General features: G+C 44.5%; 1 protein-coding gene across 1 annotated transcript in view; it reads right to left on the reverse strand.

Moving 5' to 3' along the window:
* Positions 1-23767, reverse strand: part of SCN11A (sodium voltage-gated channel alpha subunit 11) — an 86490-nt gene extending 62723 nt beyond the window's left edge. The window contains exons 1-7 of the mRNA XM_058729449.1: positions 22950-23767; positions 19735-19853; positions 17833-17934; positions 9947-10075; positions 8555-8658; positions 4523-4696; positions 3517-3580 (exon numbers count right to left, since the gene is read on the reverse strand). Of these exons, the coding sequence (XP_058585432.1) occupies positions 3517-3580; positions 4523-4696; positions 8555-8658; positions 9947-10075; positions 17833-17934; positions 19735-19853; positions 22950-23222 (965 nt within the window). The 5' untranslated portion in view covers positions 23223-23767. The remainder of the gene's footprint in view (positions 1-3516; positions 3581-4522; positions 4697-8554; positions 8659-9946; positions 10076-17832; positions 17935-19734; positions 19854-22949) is intronic.
* Between the last annotated feature and the right edge of the window lie 213 nt (positions 23768-23980).

Consider the following 23980-nt stretch of genomic DNA (forward strand, 5'->3'; position numbering starts at 1 on the left):
CTTAATCTTTTAATTCTATTATTGAGTCTTTGGAATCATGTTACAAAAAAAACCTTGTGTTCACTGTTCCTTTTTTTAATGTTTATATTAAAAATTTTAATATAATAATAAAATAAATAATAATTTAACAATTACATAAATAATATTTAAATTTTTTAATGTTTATATTTATTTTTGAGACAGAGAGAGACAGAGCATTGACTGGGGGAGGGGCAGAGAGAGAGGGAGACACAGAATCTGAAGCAGGCTCCAGGCTCCGAGCTGTCAGCACAGAGCCCGACGCGGGGCTGAACTCACAAACTGGAGATCATGACCTGAGCTGAAGTCGGACGCTCAACCGACTGAGCCACCCAGACAGCCCTGTTCCTTTTTTATAATGAGCTATTTTTGTTTTTATGTATATAATAGCTCTTTTAATTTCACTGAGGACCCTATTTGAGGTTTTAAAAGTCCTTGTTGGTTCTGTCTAAACTGTTGTTTTGTCCGCAGCTCTTATGGCCTGAATGTTTGGGTCCTCCTGAAATTTGTACCTTGCAGTTGTTATCTTCAGTGGGATACTGTTTGGAGGTGGGGCCTGTGGGTGGTGATTAGAGCAGGAGAGTGGAACCCTCATGATGGGATTTGTACCCTCATAAAAGAGACCCCAGAGAGCTCTCTCACCCCCTTTCTGCCATGCGAGGACACAGCAGAGAAGACTGCCACCTACAATCTGGAAGAGACCCTCACTAGAACCCAACCAAGCTGGTGCCCTCATCTTGAACTTCCAGCCTCCAGAGCTGTGAGAAATAAATTCCTGTTGTCGATAAGTCACTCCGTCTACTGTATTTTATTATAGCTGCCTGAACTATGACAATGATCATTTTCCCCATTTCTTTATGTCGGCCCCTTTATGCCAAAGGCTTTCTTCAGATACCTGGTAAGCCTGGGCTGTTCAGTCACATTTAATCAGAGGTCCTGACAAATTGATTGGGAGTTTGCTTGGTGGGCAGAATAGGACTCAGTGAGGGGTAGACTTGGCATTAGGGTGACTCAGAAGGAAGACGTCCATTGTGCCCCTTTCTCAGACCTCAGCGAAACCCTACTGTTCAATTCACAAATCTTGCTCTTTCTGTCTCCTAAATGCCTTTGGAACTCGTCCATCCATTTCTCATCATCTCCACCGCACTGCTTCATGACTCTCACCTGTATCAACGTAGTCTCCTAAGTGGCTGCCTCATCTACTCCATGTATCCATTCCCCATGTAGCAGCCACAGGGACCTTTATAAACCCCTAACCTGGTCAGGTCTTGTTTCCCTTGTGATCAAAGTAAAAACCCTAGGCACTGACGGGCTACCGGACCCTGCAGAGTTAGTTCCCGTCTCCTGCCCCTCTGCCCAACAAGCTGCTGGGTTTCTTCTTACTCCCCCTGACCACTTGCCCTCAGGCGCAAAGCCTTCCCTGTTACTTTTCTACTGAATGGACTTGTTCACACTATCTCCTCACCTACCAGAACCTCCTACTCATGCTTCAGAACCAGCCGGATGGTCTTCAGGGCACGAGGCAGCGAGGAAAGGCTGAAGACCAGGCCTGGGCCCTGGGCAGAAGGAGACCTGCCTAGGAAGGTGACCTGAGACTTGCCATCTCCTTGGAAACTACTGTGCTATGATCAATGCAGAAGATCATGTACTAAGAGTTGGTCTATCAAACACCTGGGGCACCTGGGTGGCTCAGTCGGTTGGGCGTCCGACTTCGGCTCAGGTCACGATCTCGTGGTCCATGAGTTCAAGCCCCGATTGGGCTCTGTGCTGACAGCTCAGAGCCTGGAGCCTGTTTCAGATTCTGTGTCACCCTCTCCCTCTGCCCCTTCCCTGCTCACGCTCTGTCTCTCTGTCTCTGAGAAATGAATAAATCTTAAAAAAAAAAAAAAAAACACAACGCCTGAGCTTTGAGACTACACCTAGACTAGAGAACTAAGACCGGCATACAAGCTTAGAGAGACGAAGACACAATAAAGACCATTTAGAAGCCAAGGCTGCGGTATCTGTGTGTCCAGGTGGCCCAACCCCCCTTGGATTTTGCCCATAGTAACTGTACCTGCCCTGCGTGGGGTCAAGGAAGCACTGTACGTTACAGTGTTTGTCTCCTCATTAAACGAAAGCACTGTGGATGCAGTATCTTGCCAGGGATCCTTTCAGAAAGCTCAATAAACTTTGTATTAGATTAAAGCCTATGGCGTCTTGTGGGCTTGGCTGAGTCTGAACCTGTGACCGTCCCACATGGTATTGCAGGATGCTTCTCTCATGTTATAGACAGGATTATATCCCCTGTTATTTCTCTCAGTATCTACACATCTCTCTTAAAACACTCATCATACTTTCAAAGAGTCAAACACATTTTCTCTCGTTTCTGCGAGAGGCCAGCTTCAAGAGGAATATGCTCCCTGGTTCACACTTGCACTCTTTGGGCTTAGCACAGAGCTTGGCATGCTGCTGGCCTTTGATACTTATCTGTTACTGGGGTGCAAATTTAGCCTATTTTATGAGAAGGATTTGTGTATTATCTTAATTTGAAATATGCTCATTAGGGGCACCTGGGTGGCTTGGTCGGTTGGGCGTCCGACTTCGGCTCAGGTCATGATCTCACGGCCTGTGAGTTCGAGCCCCGCGTCGGGCTCTGTGCTGACAGCTCAGAGCCTGCAGCCTGTTTCAGATTCTGTGTCTCCCTCTCTCTCTGACCCTCCCCCGTTCATGCTCTGTCTCTCTCTGTCTCAAAAATAAATAAACGTTGAAATATGCTCATTAAATCACCCGGAATTGAATTTCTCACCACAAGAGAGCACTGAGGCCCTGGAAGAAAGAAGGGTATCCCCAAAGGGCCAGAGGGCTACGAGCGGCCTGTGAACACACATAAAACCGTGTACGAAATTAGAGGCTTTGGTGATCAACACGTGAGCACCTGAGAAAGACGTTCAGATAGCCTTGCATCAGGACCATGCCATTGAACAGAAAATAAGGATTCCATGAGGTTCTCAGTCATAACCTTCTTCCTAACCTTTGAAAGTCCTGAATACTCACTCCATAAAGTCAAAATACTACATTCTCAGTAGGTTTCTTCAGCTACTAATTCAACCTAACTTTGGGGAGGAAGGGAAGCTGCTGTAAACACTTGGAAATAATTATTATATTAATTTTTGAAATTATGTTACATTATTTTTTTATTATTTTTAAGCTATATGAAATTAATTGAATTATATTAAATTCATGTTTAAGTGAATATCGTAGCGATTACAGTAAGTTTATTGTTTTATTACTAATTTTAAAAATAATTGATTTTATTTTTATTAATTACAATGGTGAGTTGTTAATAACTTAATAATGCATGTCGAAACTTGAGTAGATGCGTGCAATAATCAGGACTGTTTGTCAACTACCATCACTGCCTCCACAAGTCATTAGATGAAGACTATTTGCAACAGCACCCCAAAAGGTCCACAAGTGATCTGCTTGGGAGAAAAAAGGAGAGTGTGAACCTCTTACCTTTCACCCATCCAGCTGCCACATATTCTGAATTCAGTGGAATCTTTCTTTTCAAAGCAATGGTCTGGAAAGGAAAGAATCATAAATTCAGATTTAAAAGCAAAACCTGAAAGGAAAGACAACAGCCAATGTGCCAGGTTTGCTTGAAACCAATGGTTTGGAATCCTCTAAAATGATCGAAGTGGGCAGCCAGAGAAGAAGCAGACAGTAAGCCCTCAGGAAGGAGCAAGAGAAAAGGAGGGAAAGGAAGAAGGAAGAAGGACGAGGAGGAAGCAGGGACACCACCATGCCCCCCTGGCCTCTCAGTGCATAAAACTGAACCAGAGACCAGGCCCTGGGGGAAGCTGGACACAGACTCAACCCACGAGAAGTTAAATAAACCAAGACAGACATGGAAACGGGGTAGCCATGTGAGATCCAGGACATGGGAAATTGCTGGAGGGTCGACCTCAGTGTGGAGAGGGTGCAGCAGAAAAAGAAGTGATATCAGGGCTCCTGGGTGGCTTAGTCGGTTGAGTGTCTGACTTTGGCTCAGCTCTTGGTCTCATGGTTTGTGAGTTCAAGCCCCACAGTGGTCTCTGTGCAGACAGCTCAGAGCCTGGAGCCTGCTCCAGATTCTGTGTCTCCTCTCTCTACCCTCCCCTGCTCACGCTCAGTCTCTCTCTCTCTCTCTCTCCCTCCATCTCCCTCTCCTTCTCCCTCTCTCTCTCTTTCTCAAATTAAGAAAAAAAATAAAGCAAAACATGACACAGAGTGGACAGATCCACAGGGGAAGGGATGGGAGCTGACACCACTTGTATGGATATGGCTTCAGGCTTTGCCTTCTCCATGGAAACCCGAAGAATGAGGCAGTTCTCTAAGAAGCGCATCTGCCCATGTGAGACCCCTGGAAGGATGAAATCATCCTCCCTTCTAAGACTCTGGAACGTAGATCTGTAGATAGCATGAATGGTGAGAATAAAAGTTAACCATGCACGGACCAAGGTGTGGAAGGCAGAATATTTACCGTCAAGGTTATCCATATCCTTACAGTCCTTCCTGACACATCTCTGGTTCAGATTTTCCTTAAAGAGCTGCTGACCTACCAGGGCGAAGATGCTGAGGCAAAAGAGGGTCAGGATCATCACGTCAACAAGCTTCTTCACAGAGCGCAGCAAGGCCCCAACGATGACCTTCAGACCTGGGGAGGAAAAGGACCAGGGTGGGAAGAAGCCCCCACTCACGTCTACAGCAGACACAGGCAAAGGGCATGGAGTGAATGTCCAAGGCCTCGGGTGTCACCTGACTGCAGGCTGGGACTGTAAACTAGCCTGGCCCAGGATTCTGCTGCCCCGGGTTCTGGTTCTAACTCTGCCAGAGCAGTTACGTGCCATTGGGTGGACGCCAGTCGAGGGCTCAGCCTCTTCCTCCCGCCCTGTGTCTGTGACAGGGTTGCTCTGCAGGGCGAGTTAGAAGACCGAACAGAAACATCCCATATAGGCAACTTGATTACAGTTGTGCAGACAACGCACAGCTGGGGGTCCTGTGCAGCATTAAGGCCACAGTGAGGCCACCCGAGAGGAGGACACAGAGCTGTATTTAACGTTCAGTGGTCACTACCAACCATAAGCTCTGCAAGGTGCCATGAGACCTCGCTAAATCAGGGGGCAGGGAGCTAGAAGGAGGAGCTCTTTCTGGACTCAGATAATGAGAATATTCTAGGGCGGGGGGAACTCGGATCACTACTTCTAATGGGGGTTTTTTTAATTCAAGAAATATTTACTAAACACCTACTGTGTCCACGGCACTCTATAGGCTGCCAAGTTTCAAAATAAGGACACCATCCTTGGTAGGATGGCAAATGTTTAAAATCAGCTTTCTGGGGAGGGGAGAGGGGGTGTATGTGCAGGGAAATTCCCATCTGTAGCATTTACAGCCTTCCTTGTTTGCAGAATTGCGCAGCAGATCCCTCTTCTCCCTCCGTACAGCCCTCCCATCCAGCTGGTTTCAGGCTAAACAGCACGACGTCCCCGGATGCAGAGCTGGAAAAGGATGGGCACGTTCTCCTGCTGCGGAGCCAGAACAAGTCAGCCCCAGCACATGACTGAGCCAGGGGCCCCGCTGTCAGCACAGGTGGAGAGATAAACGACCAGACAGGACTTACAGTGTGTGGGATGGCACAAAGTGACAACGTTTCCAGTGATCAGTGTAAACCACGACGGGTAGACTTGAGAACGGAAAGTGGTACCTAACAGGAGGCCAAAGCGGCAGCAAATGACTTTCCCACAAAGTGCAGTGCCGCGTAAGGAGGAGGCTTCAGGCCAAGCTGGGACATTCACTGTGTCCCCAGCGGCAGCCAAACAAGTGGACGCCTCAACCTTACCTAAGCCCGACTCGCATCTATAACAACATGTTTGAGTCTTCTCCCAAGCAAGAAGATTTGGCTGAAAGACGGCTGGGACGCCTGAATAATTTTTACAAAGTTCCTTAAAGGATCATACCTCACGCCCTTACTTCCAGAAAGTATCCAGGGATCTCATGTGTTTCATGGGTCAAAACAGAGACTATGGTCACCTGTTTAGAGATGAAGAAGGAAACTCTACAGCTGCTAAGTGACTGCCTGATGTATATTTTACCCATAAGAAACACAAGGCACTGAGCCCCTCACTTGACTTGGGAAACCAAGGCCGACCTTGCAAAAGAGGAAGAAAAGAAGGAGAGGGGCAAATCTTACATAAAGTGTCCTTGACTGCCAGTTTACCATTACGCGGCTGTTTTTCTGAGGCTTCAAAAAATAACCAACCCACTGCCTCTTTTTGAAAGGATCCAAATTGCCTAGCGTTTTGGTGGGGGAGCTAAGCATTGATAGAAGAGACTAGAAGGGAAGAAGAAGGGGCAAGGGAAGGACTGCAGAGAGGGAAAATTTTTTAGTGAAGAGGGTTTACAGTTAATGATGACTCCATCTGGCCAGTCACTTGGGCCAAGAACCTTGACTCACTCCTCCACGCCACCTGATCCTAGAACACAACCGTCTCTCCTCTTGGATTATGACAGTGGCCTCTTGTGCCTCTGTTTGAGTTCTCTGAGAAGCAGACACTCTGGAATGAGAACTGCATGGGATGTGTTGGGTGACATGCCTGTGAAGAAAAAGGGGAAGAGAGCACAGCTGGCAGGGAGAGCCTCGGGCCGTGACACAGCGCTGACAGCTGGGAAAGGAGAGTGGGAAGGAAGCAGGAGTGGACAAGAAGAGCCACTGTGAGAGAGTCGCAACCTGGCTGCTGAGGAGCCCCTGAACTAACGTCTCCCACTAGAGGGGGCCCATGTCCTTCAGCAATGGGCCTGCACTAGGCCCCCTGACATGCAGGGAAAGCATGATCTTGGCATGGACACGGATGCAGTGGCGAATCCAGAGACGTGGCAGCTGGGATCATTATTCAGCTATGCTGCCCGCAGCAGATCTGAGTGACACATTTCCATGGTGACCACCATGTCTCCTATCTGATTTCCCTGCTTCTGCCTTTCCTTCCCTTTGCTCTATTCTCCATGCAACAGCCAGAGCAGTCCATTTAAAACCTGTCAGATTAGATGAATGGATAAATAAGATGTGGTAAATGTAAATACACACACACACACACACACACACACACACACACACACACACACAGGAATATTACTCAGCCATAAAAAAGAACAAGAGTGTGCCATTTGCAACAACACGGATAGACCTAGACGCTCAGTGAAATAAGTCAGATGGAGAGAGGCAAAGACCGCATGATTTCACTGACATGTGGAATCTCAAAAACAAAATAAATGAACAAACAAAACAAAATAGAAACTCACAGATACAGAGAATCGACTGGTGGTTGCCAGAGAGGGGGAAGAAGGAGGATGGGCAGAAGAAGGGGAGTGGGAGGTACAGGCTTCCAGTTTTGTAATGAGTAATCCATGCAGAAGAAAGGCACAAATTGGGAATAGAGGAGCCCCTGGGTGGCTGAGTTGGTTGAGCATCCAGCTTTTGATTTTGGCTCAGGTCATGGTCTCACGGTTCATAAGATCGAGCCCCGCGTTAGGCTCTGCCCTGACAGTGGAGAGTCTGCTTGGGATTCTCTCTCTCTCTCTCTCTCTGCCCCTCCCCTGCTTGCACTCTCTCTCTCTCTCAAAATAAATAAACATTTAAAGAAAAGAATAAGGAATATAGTCAATGGTATTGTAAGAGTGCTGTATGGCGACAGATCGTAGCTACGCTTGCGGTGAGCAGAGCATAGTTTATAGAGCTGTTGAATCACTATATTGTGCACCTGAAACGAACGTATCGTGGTGTGTTGGCCAACTTCCATAAAAACAAAACAAAACAAAAGCCTTGTCAGGTCATGTGACTCCTCTGCCCAAAGCTCTCCCATTTATCTCACAGCAAAGCCCAAGTCCTCCTAGTGCTTACATACCTCCCCGCCTTCACTAGGGTGGTCCATCTCCACCACCTGGCTCCTCACTCTGTCTGCTCGGCGCATCTGTATGCTTTCTATTCCTCAGTCTCAGCACTCCTAGCTCTTGCCTGTGCTCAGGACACTCCTTCCCATACACCCGCTTGTGGGACTCTTCTCGCTGCCTTCAAATCCACTCCCGTACGCCCTCCCCAATGACACCTATCCTGATCACTTTATTGAAAACCACATCCTGTTTCCCTGAACCCACGGCTTCCAGCAGCCTTCCTGTTGGTTACTTTTCCTTTTTATTTTTCCATGGCACATAGCACTTTCTAACAGGGCAGGTAATTACCTATTTATTATGGTTATTGCTCAGTATCTGTCTCCCTACTCCCACTCAGAATGTAGACTCCCTGAGGGCAGGGACCTCTGCGTGTTCACTCACTGATATACCCCAAGTAGTTAGCACAGTGTCTAGACATATGAGGTGCTCAAAGACACATTTGTTGAATGATCAAATAAATGAAGAAAGCAGAATTTGTTTGGTTTTGGTTTATACGTCATCTTGAGAAACGTTTAACATACAAGAACATTCCTCCCACTAAAAGGCAATGCTGAAAGTCAGACTGACTTACCTGAAACCACCGAAATTGCTTTCAAAGCTCTGAACACCCGGAAGGTACGTAGGGACGACAGACTGATGCCACTGGCCCTGATACTTGGTGAGTATGATACAAACCTAGAAGACAAAGCACAGGAAAAGCCTGGGCCTACTCAGTCCTGCAGCTGCGCTGTGTATCTCCACGCAGGCCACAAATAAACGTGGCCTCAGCTCTCTGTCCACCAAGGTGAAATCTGGGGCCTCACCTTCTTGGCCCACCTTCATCTCGGGGTCTGTAGTATCATTCTCCATAGCTGGGGGCCACAGATTGCACGGGAGGCTGTTCTCAGCTAATTTTTATATTTGGACATAGATTAAGATCCCTTGGAATAGTCCGTGCAGTTGTGGCTACAGCTATCGATAAGAGAAATCAATCAAAACATGTATTGACTGACTACCGGGTTCCAGGCCCAGTGCATTTACGTAAGGTCTCAATACGTGGCCAAGCCCAGAAGGAACCCAGGCAATCTGACTCTTGAGCTCTCACCACTGCACTACGCCACCTTTCAATAGCCAAGATCACCCAACCGTTGAATTTCAAATGTAAAACTTGGGAATTAATAGCATCTACCTCAAAGGGCTTTTGCAAATACTAAACAGGAAAGCATAAGCAAAGTGCTTAAGACAATGGCTGGCACAAATTAAGTAATGTTAGGTTACTATTATTGTGCCAGTGATGGGCCGTTGCTTTTCTTGTTCTTCATTTTGCCGACCCTGTGTCATCATTCAGATGCCAAACTGATGCCCTTTCCTCCGGGAAGAACTTCAATCCTCACCTCATGTCATATACAATATACACACAATAATTAACTCAAAAGGGGCCATGGACTTAAACATGAGGGCCAAATCTAGAAAACTTCTAGAGGAAAATGAGGAAAACTCCTTGAGAGCTTGCAGTAGCCAAAGATTTTCCAGATTCCATGGTTCCTCCTACACGTTCTGACAGCCCGATACATGCCCAGCTCCTGTACCCTACCAGATTGCAATGGTTGTTAATTTTCTCTCTTCCCATCTGGACTGTGAGCTTCAAGAGGGTGAGAACCATGTCTGTTTGTTTTGTTTTGTTTTCATTATCACAACCCTTGTATCTTGCACAGAACTTGGCCCATCACAGGCCACTGTTTGGGGAGTGAATGGCTGGAGGAAGGAGAGCATGAATGTGGCCTAGAAATGGATTCACGTGTGGAGGCCTCTGGCCAATTGGCTGCATGATGCTGTTCAGGGCCAACCCACGCTGCACTCAGAGCTCTAGGCATTATTAGGACATGCTTAGCTACTCACATGGACCCACAGAGACCCCTGGTGGAAGCCAAGGAGCTTCTTTCCCACCCCAAGTCTCCTCAATAAACATCTTTGACATTCTTACGCTGTTGCAATGACAATGGAGTCCAGCCAGTTCCATGGATCTCGAAGAAAAGAAAACTCATCCAGAACAAAACCTCTTGCCAATATTTTTATCAAAGCTTCAAAAATATAAATCCCAGTGAAGACATACCTGCAAAGTAAATCATTCAGAACAAGAAGGAATATGGTAAGTGATGGGAAAAGCAGAGACGCCATCTGTCTTATCTGGCCTTTATGTGGTTTTTTTACATTTCAGTGTGACGTTTAGCATTCTGATTTTCAGCAAACCCGAGTTCAGAGTGGCAAGCATCGTAAGCAAGTTCTAGTAGTCAGAATTTCTAAGCAACAGGCCCACAGATAAAGTTGTAAGCTGCTGTTCAGTGCTTAGTTCCATGGCCACATTCTTGAGAGTTGTTTTAGCAACCTGGGGCCTTGGGACGGGGGTTGTCACTGCTATTTTGTCCTCACTATTCTAGAATTTTCACTTTGATGTACAGAAGGGGATGATGGCAAAGAAACAAGGAGAATAAACGAAAAGGTTAAAAGCTGGATCTTTCCATAGCCCATGTTCATGGATCAGAAGACTTAATACGGTTAAGATGTTTGTACCACTCAAAGTGATCTACAGATTCAGTACAATCTACCAAAATCCCAATGACATTCTTTGCAAACATAAAAACATCCATCCTGGAATTCATATTTCGGGACCCCAAATTTCAAGGGACCTTGAAAAGCCAAAATGATCTTGAAAAACTTGAAGGTCTCAGATTTTCTTATATCAAAACCTGTCACAAAGCTAAACTAATCAAAACAGTGTGGTGCCTGTATAAACACAGACATATAGAACACTGGAATAGAACAGAGAGCCCAGAAATAAGCCCTAACATACATGGTCATATGATTTTCCACAAAGATGCCAAGACTATTCCATGGAAAAAGGACAACCTTTCAGCAAATAACGCTGGGAAAGCTCAATACCCACATGCAAAAAAATGAAGTTGGACCCCTACCTTACGCCATGTATAAAAATTAACTCAAAAATGCATTAAACGTCTAAGTGCAAGGGCAGAAACTATAAAACTTCAAGAAGAAAATATTTGTAAACCATATTACTGATGAGAGGTTAATATCTAGAATATACAAAGAACTCCCACAACTTAACAACCAAAAAAATCACACCATATACAAAAACAAACTTAAAATGTCTTAAAGATCTAAATGCAAGAACCAAACCATAAAATTCCTAGATAAAAACTTGGGTGGTAAGCTTTCTGACACCGGTCTCAGGAATATTTTTTTGGTTCTGTCTCCCCAGACAAGGATAACAAAAGCAAAAATAAACAAATGGAGCTACATCAAAGTAAAAAGCTTTTGCACAGCAAAGGAAACATCAACAAAATGAAAAGGTAACCTACTAGGGGTGCCTGGGTGGCTCAATCGGTTAAATGTCCAACTTCGGCTCAGGTCATGATCTCGCAGTTCACGAGTTTGAGCCCCTCACGCCCGTGTTTGGCTCTGTGCTGAGAGCTCAGAGCCTGGAGCCTGCTTGGGATTCTGCATCTCCCTTTCTCTGTTCCACCCCACTTGTGCTCTATCTGTCTGTCTGTCTGTCTCTCTCTCTTTCTCTCAGAGATAAACATTTAAAAAAAATTGAAAAGGCAACCTACTAAATGGGAGAAGATTTGCAAATGATATATCACATGGGGGTTAACATCCAAAATATATTAAAAAAAAAACAAAACTCATACAACTCAATATCAAGTGAACAAATAATCTGATTAAAAATGGGCAGAAGACCTGAATAGATATACAGATTGCCAACAGGAATGTGAAAAGACATTCAACATCACTGATCATGAAGAAAATGCAAATCAGGACCACAGTGAGATATTACCTCACACCTGTCGCAGTGAATATTATCAAAAAGCCAAGGAACAAGTGCTGGCAGGGATGCAGCAAAGGGAACCCTTGTGCACTGTTAACGGGAATGGAAACTGGTGCAGCCACTGTGGAAAACAATATGGAGGTTCCTTCAAAAATTAAAAATAGAGGCGCCTGGGTGGCGCAGTTGGTTAAGCGTCCGACTTCAGCCAGGTCACGATCTCGCGGTCCGTGAGTTCAAGCCCTGCGTCAGGCTCTGGGCTGATGGCTCAGAGCCTGGAGCTTGCTTCCGATTCTGTGTCTCCCTCTCTCTCTGCCCCTCCCCCGTTCATGCTCTGTCTCTCTCTGTCCCAAAAATAAATTTAAAAAAATAATAATAAAAAAATAAAAAATTAAAAATTAAAAATAGAAGTACCATGTGATCCAGCAATTCCACTTCTGAGTATTTATCCAAGGCAAGTGAAAACACTAATTTGAAAAGATACACACACTGCTATGTTCATTGTAACATTACTTACAATAGCCAACATATGGAAGGAATCTAAGTATCCATCAATGGATAAATGGGTAAAGAAAATGTGGTATATGTGCACAACGGAATATTACTCCACCATAAAAAAGAATGAAATCTTGCCCTTCATGAAAACAAAGATAGACTAGAGGGTATCATGCTAAGTAAAATTAGACACAGAAAGACAGATACTGTATGATTTCACTTCTATGTAGAAACTAAAGAGCGAAACAAAACAAAACAGACTTCTAGACACGGAGAGCAAACTGATGGTTGCCAGAGGGGAGGGGGTTCGGAGATGGATGAAATAGGTGAAGGGGATTAAGAGGTACAGTCTTTCAGTTATAAAATAAAGAAGACACGAGGATGTAATGTACACCATGGGGACTACAGTCAGTAACACTGTAAAACTTTGTATGGTGACTGCACTTATGGTGGTCATCCCATAATGTATATAAACGTTGAATCACTATACACCTGAAACTAATACAGTATTGATGTCATTACATTTCCATAAAAAGATTTTAATTAAAAAACTAAATTTAAAAAGAAACAGCACAAATCAAGTAACCTAATTTAAAAATGGCTAAATGACTTGAATTAGACGTTTCTCCAAAGATGACATCCAGATGGCCAACCAAGCACACGACAAGATGCTCAATACCACTAATCATCAGGGAAATGCACACCAAAACCACAGTGAAATATCACCTCATACCCATTAGGATGGCTGCTTTCAAAAAAAAAAAAAAAGCCTCAGAACATAACAAGTGTTGGTAAGGATGCAGAAAAACAGAAACTCTCGTGCAGTACTGTAAAATGATGCAAACAGCCACGGAAAACACTACGAAGGCTCTTCAAAAGAATTAAAAATAGAATTACCATGTGATCCAGCAATCCCACTTGTGGGCATGCACACAGAAGAACTGAAGCAAGATTTCAAAGAAATAATTGTACATGCACGTTCACAGCAGCATTATACACAATAGCCAAGAGTTGGAAACAATCCTTAATGTCCACTGATGGATAAACAGATCAATGGGGTACATACCAAAAAATATTATTCAGCCTTAAAAAGGAAGGAAACCCTGACCCAGGCTACAACGTGGATGAACCTTGAAGTCATTCTGCTAAGGGAAATAAACCAGGTGCAAAAAGATAAATACTGTATTATTCCACTTAAGTGAGGCGCCTAGAGCAGTCAAATACATAGCAACCAAAGGTAGAATGGTGGTTGCCAGGGACTGGAGGGGAGTTAGTGTTTAATAGGCACAGAGTTTCAGTTTTGCGAAATGAAAAGAGTTCTGGAGCCGGATGGTGATAATTGGTTGCACAACTATGTGACTGTAATGTGTATTTTACCACAATTGAAACAGTCTGTTAAAAATGCTGGGTCTGTCCGTGCGCACGTGGGCACACGCACACCAACAGGTTCCACTTTGGGGACAGAAACAATCAATTCAAACAATCTGTTGGTTCACAGTAAAAGAAATGGACCTTTTCTGGTAGAACATCCAACCACTGGCAGCCCACAAAGCTAAAGAGCTAAGATCTTGGAAACTTGAAAAATCCAAAGTAGCCAAATCCAAGGGCAGAAATGGTTATGAGCTGCTCTCTGCTTCAGCCCTTTTTTTCTAAGCTGATCACCTTTTAGGTGACAAAAGAACATAGCAGATTAATTCATGTCTGCCCTGAAATACTGTTTTAAAAAAACAGGCATAATTACAAAGTTAAGGGTATTTTGGGAAAAGCTGTAATTGCAGATTTGTGGGATTTTGCAAATCTCCATCTAGGTCTCAGGCAAATGAGACAGCAGCCCTTGACTGCCATTGCTACCTAACCACCTGGTCTCCCACCTCCCACTCCTAGCCGAAGCCTGGCCAATAGAGGGACAGGCAGACCCACCATGGTATCTGATATGGAGTACAGCCATGCCCACCACAAGGAATAGGGCTTGGGAGCTCCATGACAGAGAGATCCCAACCCACCAGGCAAATGAGGCCCTCTGGAGCGTGTCACTGTCAGTTCAAGCACGGTTAGGGTATCCAAACAGGGCCATGGGTGGTGTCCAGGTAGGTTAAGAGAACACCATCGCCTGATCCTAGGGCACTTTGGCATTCATTCTCTGAGAGCTATAGACTTGGAATCAATTTCCCATTTAAAAGTTTCTAACCAAAGGACACTGACAAAATTAGAGAAACTCTCCCCCCATGGGCCTAATAACTCAACCACATGCCTTCTTTTGTAAAAACATTTTCAACCTCCTCCTCCCACCCTCACTTTTATGCATCCATTGTCAGTACAAATGCCACCAGGAGACAGCAGCAGCTTCCCTACAGCCTAGACAAGGGTTTTTTCATATCTTTGCCTTATGGGTCTTTTAGTAGTAAAAATGACCTTTGAGCAGATTAGCATCCAATTGGGCCACTGCTTTCCATTAATAGGAAAAAGAAGACTCATTGCATCTCACTAGAAGAGCCGAGCAGGCTCAGCTACACTTTGACTACAAAGGCTTCCAGAGACACTGCAGTAAATAACGAGCAGCAACTCCTCCACTCTCAATTAGCTCCTCACATGGAATAGCCAACTATCTAAAGGGGAGACCATTTTCCCCAGTGATATTGCCCAGGATCACTCCTATTCTCAGCAGTATCCATGCCCCTTGCTTCAAGGCATAGCCCCAAGCTCACTGTCCTTAACTAGACCCAAGTCCCACTTAATGACAGAGAAGGAGCAATCACTAAAAAGTAAAGCAAAGAAGTAAATCTAACAGAAAAACAGTAGAGATTTAAAATGAAAGACTAAATATGCCTGATTAACAAAAAAGAAGGTAGGAATGGAAGAACAATAGAAGAGGAAAGGAACAAAAAACAGATGAGAGCAACAGAAAACCAATAGAAAAACAGCAGACCTGAATTTAAGCATATTCATAATTACATTAAATGCAAATGAAATAAATATACCATCAAAAGGCAGAGATTAGAAAATAGACTGCATAAAAAACAAAAGCCAACTATGTGCTCTTTACAAGAGATACACTATAAATACAAAAACACAAAAGGGTTGAGAGTAAAAGGATGGAAAAAGATATACCATGCAGACAATGAGCCTAAGAAAACTGGAGTAGCTGTATTAACCTCAGACAAAACAAATACTAAAAGGAATATTACTAGAGATAAAGAAGGGCATTTCATGCTGATAAAAGAATGCATACATCAGAAAGATATAATAACCATAAATCTGTATGTGCCTAATAATAGTGCTGCAAAAATATATAAAGCAAAATTTGCCAAAAATGAAGGGATAATAGACCAACTCACAATCATAGATGGAGATTTCAAGCCTCTCCTCAGTAATTCATAGAAGTACTAATTGAAATGGCAAAAGGATAAAATATATAAATGACACTATCAACCACCTTAACCTAATAGGACTATTTACAGACAATCATATCAAACTGCAGAATCCACATTTTTTCATGTACACATGAAACATTCCCCATAGAGCCATAAAATAAGTTTCTCCTAATTTCAAAAGATTGAAAACTTACAGAGTATATCCTTTCCACAGAATTAAATTGGAAATCATTAACAATAAGGCAACTAGAAAAATATAAAATATTTGGAAAAAAACACACTTCTAAATAACACATGGGACAAAGAAGTAATCATAAGTAGGGAATGTTTACCCAAAAGGTGATAAAAACACAACATATCAAAATATGTGGGATGAAGCTTTCTTTAGCAGTGCGTAGTGGAAATTTATAGCTTTATACAATTGTACAAGAAAAGAAGAATGGTCTAAAACCAACTATTTAAGTTTCTACCTTAAGAAGCTAGAAACAGAAGAGCAAATTAAGGATGAAATTAATAAAGACTTTGAAGCCTTCATATATTGCAGGAATGTAAAACAGTTCACTTTGGAGAAGTTTGGCCATTTCTTACAAAGTTACTCACTCATATACTTCACATATATGTCACAGCAATTCCACTCCTACGTATTTATCCAAGGGAAATGCAAACATATATCTACAAAAAGACTTTTACTTACCTACTTAATTAATTCAATTTTTAGAGAGAGAAAAAGAAAGAGCATGAGCAGGGTAGAGGGCAGAGGGAGAGACAGCATCTTAAGCAGGTTCCTCACCCAGCACAGAACTCAACATGGGGCTCTGTCTCACGACCCTGGGATCATGACCTGACCCCAAATCAAGAGTCAGATGCTCAACCGACTGAGCCACCCAAGTGATCCCCATAAACAGACTTTTATACAGAAATGTTCTTAGCAGCTTTATTCATAATGGCCAAAACTAGAAACAACCCACATGTCCATCAACAGGTGAATGGGAAAACAAATTGTGATATGCTCATACAAAGGAATACAACTCAACACCAAGGAGGGGAAAAGCTAGTGATACAAACAACAGCACAGGTGCATCTCAAAACATGCTAAGTGGAAGAAGCCAGATAGGAAAGTATAGTATCATATGCATTATATGAGTCCACTTATATTAAATTCTAGAAAAGGCAATACTGGTCTAGAGCGACAGAAGGCAGATCAGTATTTGTCTGGGGTTGCGAGTGGGGGTCAAGGGATTGACTGCCAAGTGGAAATTTTAGAGTGTCTGGAATGTTCTGTACGTTCTGTATGTTCACTGTGATGGTTTCTATCACACAGTTAAGCTAAATATGGGATAAAAATATGTGAATAAAATAAGTGATTTCTTATTATTCTCTCAATTATTCAATATATTCCTGAAAGACTAAAGCAGCAAATATGTTCAATTAGAAAAACTAGGACAACATTCTCTTTGATAAGAGAATACTTATCAAAATACAGAACTTTCTAAGTTGAAAAATTAACTTGCATTACTGAATAGTCAACTAAAAATTATGAAAAGTTAATATTTTAATTATAGGAAGAACTCACTCAAACTCACCAGGGAAAAAGCAAAAATGATACATGGGAAATGGAAATATTGTTAACTCCATAAATTAACAACTATCCCAAACCTTTTGGAAAACATTTTGTCCCCATATGTTTTTCAAGCATTGCAATGTACTTTTGATCTAGTAAACCCATTTCTAAGACTCTACCCTAAGAAAAGTAATCATTTTTGAAAAGTAGCTTTATGCAAAAAAGATGCTTGCTGCAGTGATATTTATAGGAGTAAGATACTAGAACGGTTAAGTAAATTATGGTTTATTCACCTGATAGAATGTTATATTACCATAAAAGCAGATTCCTATAAAGCCTCTATAAACACAAAGAAAACCTCTTAAAAGCTAGACATAAAAGTTGTAAGTGCGCTGCTTATTATTTTGGAGGTCTTTAAAAATAATTGTTAAAAATATGTGTACCAAACTAAAATGGACCCTTCCAACATTTGCACTGGGAAGTTGGGATCATGGGCGACTTTGTCTTTCTCTGTATAGCTGAACTCTGATCTAATCACAGGTCGTTTAGGCGTATTTGTTCCAAACCTTAGGTCGGATGAGCGCAGGACAAACACTTACTCGGCATTGTCGGTATATATGTTGCTGTTGTCCTTCCCACAGGCGGTGGCCATGAACACGCAGTTGATGATGACGGTGCAGATGATGAACATACTGAACAATGTAACCGCTGTCTGTTAAGGCAGGTACACTTCAGGGTGGCCCGGGTCATCCGTCACGGTGGAGGCTGCGGGCATACCTCCAGGCCCCATTGGCTGCAGGTGCAACCTGTCTGCGGACGGTGCGTGTTGGCGGGCGACCGCCCACACCTGTCCCCTCCCCTGAAGAACGGTCCTCAGCCAAATGGCAGCCCCTTCACCTGGAGGGCTACAACTCCCTCCCTCATGTCCGACTGACTGAGACGTAGAAAAAAACTGGCCCTCGCTTCCAGGTGGGCTTCCTCTGTGACGTCATCGGTGCTCCAGAGCTCCTGGTGGACTCCAGCTGATGTGGGCTCAGCTGAGACCCTATCCTTGTTTGTTCCTCTTTCTCTCCATCCTGCTTCCCTCTTTCCTTCTCCAGAGGGCAACTCCTCTACTAAGTCATCATTTAGTATTAAATAATTAAATAATAAAGATGGGGGGGGGGTGCGCCTGGGTGACTCAGTCGGTTCGGAGTCCGACTTCGGCTCCGGTCATGATCTCGCGGCTCGTGGGTTCGAGCCCCACGTCGGGCTCTGTGCTGACAGCTCGGGGCCTGGAGCCTGCTTCGGATTCTGGGTCGCCCCCTCTCTCTGCCCCTCCCCTGCTCACACTCTGTCTCTCTGTGTCTCTCAATAATAAATAAACGTTAAAAAATTTTACAAATAATAATAATACTAAAGATGGGGATTAAATAAGAATCCCCATCTCAGATTCTGCTTCTAGGGAAGCCAACCTGAACAGTTATTCCTTCCCATCCCCCCAGTACTTCAATACATGTACCAGTCCATGTCTTCCCGACCTCCCCCAGTCTAAAACTGCCTGGCATCTTCCACCACCCCCTGCACACAGCAGGAATGCTCAATAATCCCCTCCTGTCTTTATCCTTAAGACTGAGGTTGCAAACTCAAAGCCTTAAGAGTCTCGGGAGTCCTTTAAATGGGTAAAATGGGCCACAGAGAGGGGTGGAGAGGTGGTGAAGCAGAGCTTGCATGGACCCTCTAAAACAGGCAGTGGTTCCTCACTACACCGATTTTTGCCAGCTAGGACTATAGGCTGAGCCTTGAGAGAGGTTCCGTTTTTCAAAAGAAGCCAGAAATCCGGACTTTCCACATTACAGAGTGTTTCCATAAAGCTTTAAATTCTGTCTAGGTCCGGGGTGCCTGGGTGGCTCAGTCGGTTAAGCGTCTGACTTCAGCTCAGGTCACGATCTCGTGGTCCGTGAGTTCGAGCCCCGCGTCGGGCCCTGGGCTGATGGCTCAGAGCCTGGAGCCTGCTTCCGATTCTGTGTCTCCCTCTCTCTCTGCCCCTCCCCCATTCATGCTCTCTCTCTGTCTCAAAAATAAATAAAACGTTAAAAAAAAAAAACTTTTTTTAAAAATAAATAAATTCTGTCTAGGTCCAACACAACACCGTTAGCAGCTAAATACAGAGACAGGTAGATGGTTTGCCACCTTTGTCTGGGCCCCAACTTAGATGTTCCTTTCTCCGGGAAGTCCCCCCGGATGCCTCCAAAGCACAGCGGTGCCTCTCCACACTACTGCTCCCAAACTGCCCGACCCACTGAAGAAATTGCCTGCCTTTTGGCCCGTCTCCTTCTGAGGCCACAGGATCCCAGGGCAGGGCCAAGCCTTGTTCACACGCAGTAAAAGCACAGCCCCCGCCATGCAGCCACAGGCACTCTGCCATTATCGGTTCCAAGAATCAGCTCCTTCCCCTCAGTCTGGGGCTCTGGCACTTTTCACATGACCTGGACTTGGCGGAAGATGCAACGAAAGGATATGAATGGACTGAGATCCTAATGGCTAAACTTCGGATTGGATTGAAAGGCCCAAATATGAACAAGGCACGATTGGCACTGAAGCGATAGATGGTCCTCTTTTTGTTCAACACCATAAACGTCTGCGAAGACAAGCAAACAAATGCCACAAAAATTACATGCAGTGACGGAACAATATTTATCGCGAGTTAGTTCATTCAGAGGAAATTCAGTGGGACCGCGGACTGAGGCGTGGCTTGGCTTATCATGATCATGACAGTTTCTGATTGGGCTACTGTCACTCTGTAGCCCGAGGCACTTTCCAACCAGCCCACGCTGTGACTCTGGACACCAGCAAAACCCTTCGTCTTGTATCTCCGTCTAGAGAGATAAGAACTAGGAGGGAACTTGAAGAGATGGGGAGTAGTATTGAACATTCACATTCAGCAGATTATTTTAAATTATTTTGATTACGAATAAGAGCTTCGTAACAAAGGTTAGAACAGTCAGGGACCCGGGGAGTCTGTGTTGCTGTACCTGAGCAGTTCTACACAAGATAGTCTGCCGATCAATTCCAACCTTGAGGATCTTCAACAGAAAAAGTCATCAAGCTTCCCAGACTTGCTCTCCCATTCTCCCCACTGATGTATGAGCAAATCTGCCTCCGGTTCCCAACTGGTGGGGGAGGCCCTACAGAAGGTGGCTGGAAATACATGTGGGTGTTTTTGGCTGTCTGTCACAACGACTGGAGGCCCTACTGGTCTTTAGTGGGTAGGTCTAGGGATGCCGAACCCCGGACAGATCTGCTAAGTGGTACATTGTCCCATCCAAAATGCCCACTGGGCTCCACTGAAGACAACACCAGACGTGTGCCCAATTCTTCCTGGGACCTAGGAATGAAGCAGTGCCTGCAGAAGAACCCATCACTCACAGGGTCTCACATCAACCCCCCGAAACCTCCTTCTTTCCATTTAGCTATAATCTGGCTGTCCCCTTACATGTCCCCAAGGCTGTTGGTTACAAAAGCCTTCACAGAATGAGGGTCATTCCTGTTTCCCCACGTCTCTGCTCCTTTCAGATCTGCAAAAGTACTACTTGGCATGTAATCCAGTATGTTCTTATACAGGAAAGACAGGCCTTGTCGCCAAGGCCCAATATAGCAGGGTGGGTGCTGCCTTGGCTGAGGTACCAGAACTTCAGCCACTGCCAACCATCAACCTCCCTTTGCTGAGTTGCTGGAACTTACTTGTCTGCTGGCCATCTGGCGGCAGGAAAAAATGGGGCAGGATATTTTCTGTTGCCTCCATAACAAAAGGAAATGGGCCACAGGCTTCTCTGAAAGCTATGAGCTCAGGAGCCCAAGACCCACTTTAGGGATTCTGGGCCCTTCCTTTGGCTAGAAAGACAATTTTAGGGCAGAGAGCAAACCCCTCCTTGAGGCAGGTCACCCCAGATTAATAGGTGGCATGATATGGTTCTGTCTCTGTGCCCCTTGATATTTTATTAATGCCATATCTCCCTGCTTTAAATATTTCAGCTAATGGTGTATTTAACTATACTCACCAGGGTTTAAATTATTAAAATGATAGGTACCCGCTCCTTCTGTCTTCTTGCTGACATATCTCCACCCCTCTCTCTGTAGCTCTTCAAAATGGAAGTTTCAAAAGACAGGAAGTGGCCTTAGGCTATCGAAAGAGCCCTTGGGTTTAGGGCCCAGCTTCATCCTTATTGGTTGCTTGACCTGTCATAATCCACTTCCCCATCCAGTCTTTGGATTCTCATTTATGAGGTGGAGGGCTAACTATCACATATACCTCACATGACTGCTGAGAGTACCAGCCATGCGGGGTCATGGGTGTGCAGAGCTCTAAAAAAGTATCGTGTCTTCTAATTTAAAGGGAGAGCCCAAGCTGAGAAGAGATAGATAGTCCTAGAACATTCAGCCAGGCTGGAACAGAACCTGTCCTCCCAGGACTGTCTGCAGCATACCAAGCTGCCACCTGCTCCAGCCTTGAAGCAGAAGACCTCCAGAAATTAATTCGCATTTAACAACTCTGCCTCCAAGAAGCCCCTGGGATTCTGGGGCATAAGAAGAAGGAGAAATACTGGGGTGTTTTTGTTCCTTCATCTCTCTTCTTCTTTCTTGTCTTTCCCACTCACACCCCACTTTCCTCTATACACACAGTTCCCATTTGATCTGGTAACCCTAAGTCTGTCCCAATGCAAGGTAACATACCAGGCAATATTTCTCTGGAGAGATCAATTTCTCATGGTTGCCAGCAGAGAATAGTCTCAGCATCTCATATTTCTAGGACTTCTACCCAAACTTCCTTCCTCTCTGCCCTCAGTCTGGTGAGGTGGGTTTTCCATTCTCTGCTGGATCACACAATGGGATTATTATGGCAAGGTCTTCTGAGCTTTTCCGGATGGTCTGCAGAGGACCGTCCTCACCGTCCCAGGCTTCCAAGCAGCCATCAGAGGAGCCCAGAGCTCACATTTCCTCACTTAGGAGCCCCTTTAAAGAACTTTTACTAGAATTTCCCTGCAACAACTATATTCAGGTAGGTTAAATAGTAAGCCTATCACATATCGGCATGGGATTTATGCAAAATCTCCACCCGCCCACTTGATTACCATATTCTTGAACATCACTTATTGAACTTCTATTATGCATCATGTTGGCGTATGGTTCCAACCTCCAGAATTCTCATTTAATAGCCTAAAAAGCCTATAGCTGGGGTGTTTTCAAGGAAAACTTATTACTGAATTGGATGTTCCTGGACAGTGATATTCATCTCTCATATCAGTATAATGCTTTACAGTTTATAAGAGCTTCCGTGGCCTGTCTATGTTGTAGGAAGCATGCTTTATTCCCATTTTACAGATTAGAAGAATGAGGATTAGGGATTTATCCAAAGTCAAAAAGCCAGTCACTTAAATGGCCTACACCTAATTTTTCTGACTGCTAGTCCAGTCCTCTTTCCTGACACCATTTATGTTTTCTCTGTTTTCCTTTTAACCTTCCTGCTGCCCCCTGGACCTTCTCTTCTTCGCCAAGACATGCATTACAGAGAGAAAATGAAGACTGAAAGAGGGTCTCAGGACTATGGAGGCAATGACAAGTGGTGATAGCAAAGGAGGACAGACACCCCTGCAAACCCCAAGATCAATGTTTGGAGGTTCTTGTGACACCGGTTATAACTGCATGGCTAGAACACCCCAGAACCCCAGCCAACTACCTTATGATTTCTGTAGAACGGGTCCAAGTCTTCCAGGGGCCTTGCTATCAGCTCATGGGGAATGTTGCCATAGAGTTTGGGCAACTTCCTGGAGACCTTTAGGTCAAGCTGAGGCCGAGGCTGGGGTTCTGCTGGTGTCTGGTCTTTGCACTTCTTTTTCTCCTTTTGGATGGCAATCCGCTTCTCAATTGTAGCCAGGGTGTCCGAAGTGAAGGGACGGAAATTTCGTTCATCTGGAAAGATCACCGGGTAGCACCTGTCATCCATTTTCATCCTCGGGACAGAGATAAGCAGCAGATCCTCAGAGAGCTCTGGAAGATAGAAATCACACAGCCTGCCCTGGAATTCTGCTCCTTAGGGGTGATGTCATGGGGAGCTATAAGATTGGGTGAGGTGAGGGGGCTTGGGAGCTCACTGATTGTGGGGCAGGCCAGCAGAGGTGACCACCATTGTGGATACAGCAGGAATTCTGGGCGCAGGGAAGACCGAAGCAGGCCATCATTCCTGGAGGACCTAGATATAAGTGGAAAGTTAAGTTCAGGAACAGTGGGCAGAAGAAGCCCAGTCTCTAAAATTGAGACCCAAGCATTGAGCAACACAGTAAGACGGAACCAGCTAAACTACTGAAATGGGGCCTGCAGATGGTGACTAAGTGGCCATAGTGTGAACAAGAGAGGAAAAAATAGGGAATCAAGTGGGACATAAGTATGAGCTGCAAAATCAAAACTATTAAGTGCACACATCTTCTCACGTTTGGTCAGCAAAGTTCTTAAAATATGATGAAATGGAAACAAAAAGGCCATAAACACAGGCAAGAACATTTACACTAACACCTCTGATTCCATGCCAACCCTCTTGCTTCTGAAACCCAGACCTGGCAGAAGTAAGGATCCGAGAAAGCAGAAATGATTTGCCAACACTAACGGGGTCACTCTACCATGGGATAATAGCTGTACTGGCCCCCATCCCTGACAACCCTTCTACAAGGACTTTCTCTATAGCTTCAAGTTTAAAAGTAGGCTCTGAAAGGG

The sequence above is a fragment of the Neofelis nebulosa genome, chromosome 5, assembly GCF_028018385.1.
Source record: "Neofelis nebulosa isolate mNeoNeb1 chromosome 5, mNeoNeb1.pri, whole genome shotgun sequence".
Lineage (NCBI taxonomy): Eukaryota > Metazoa > Chordata > Mammalia > Carnivora > Felidae > Neofelis > Neofelis nebulosa.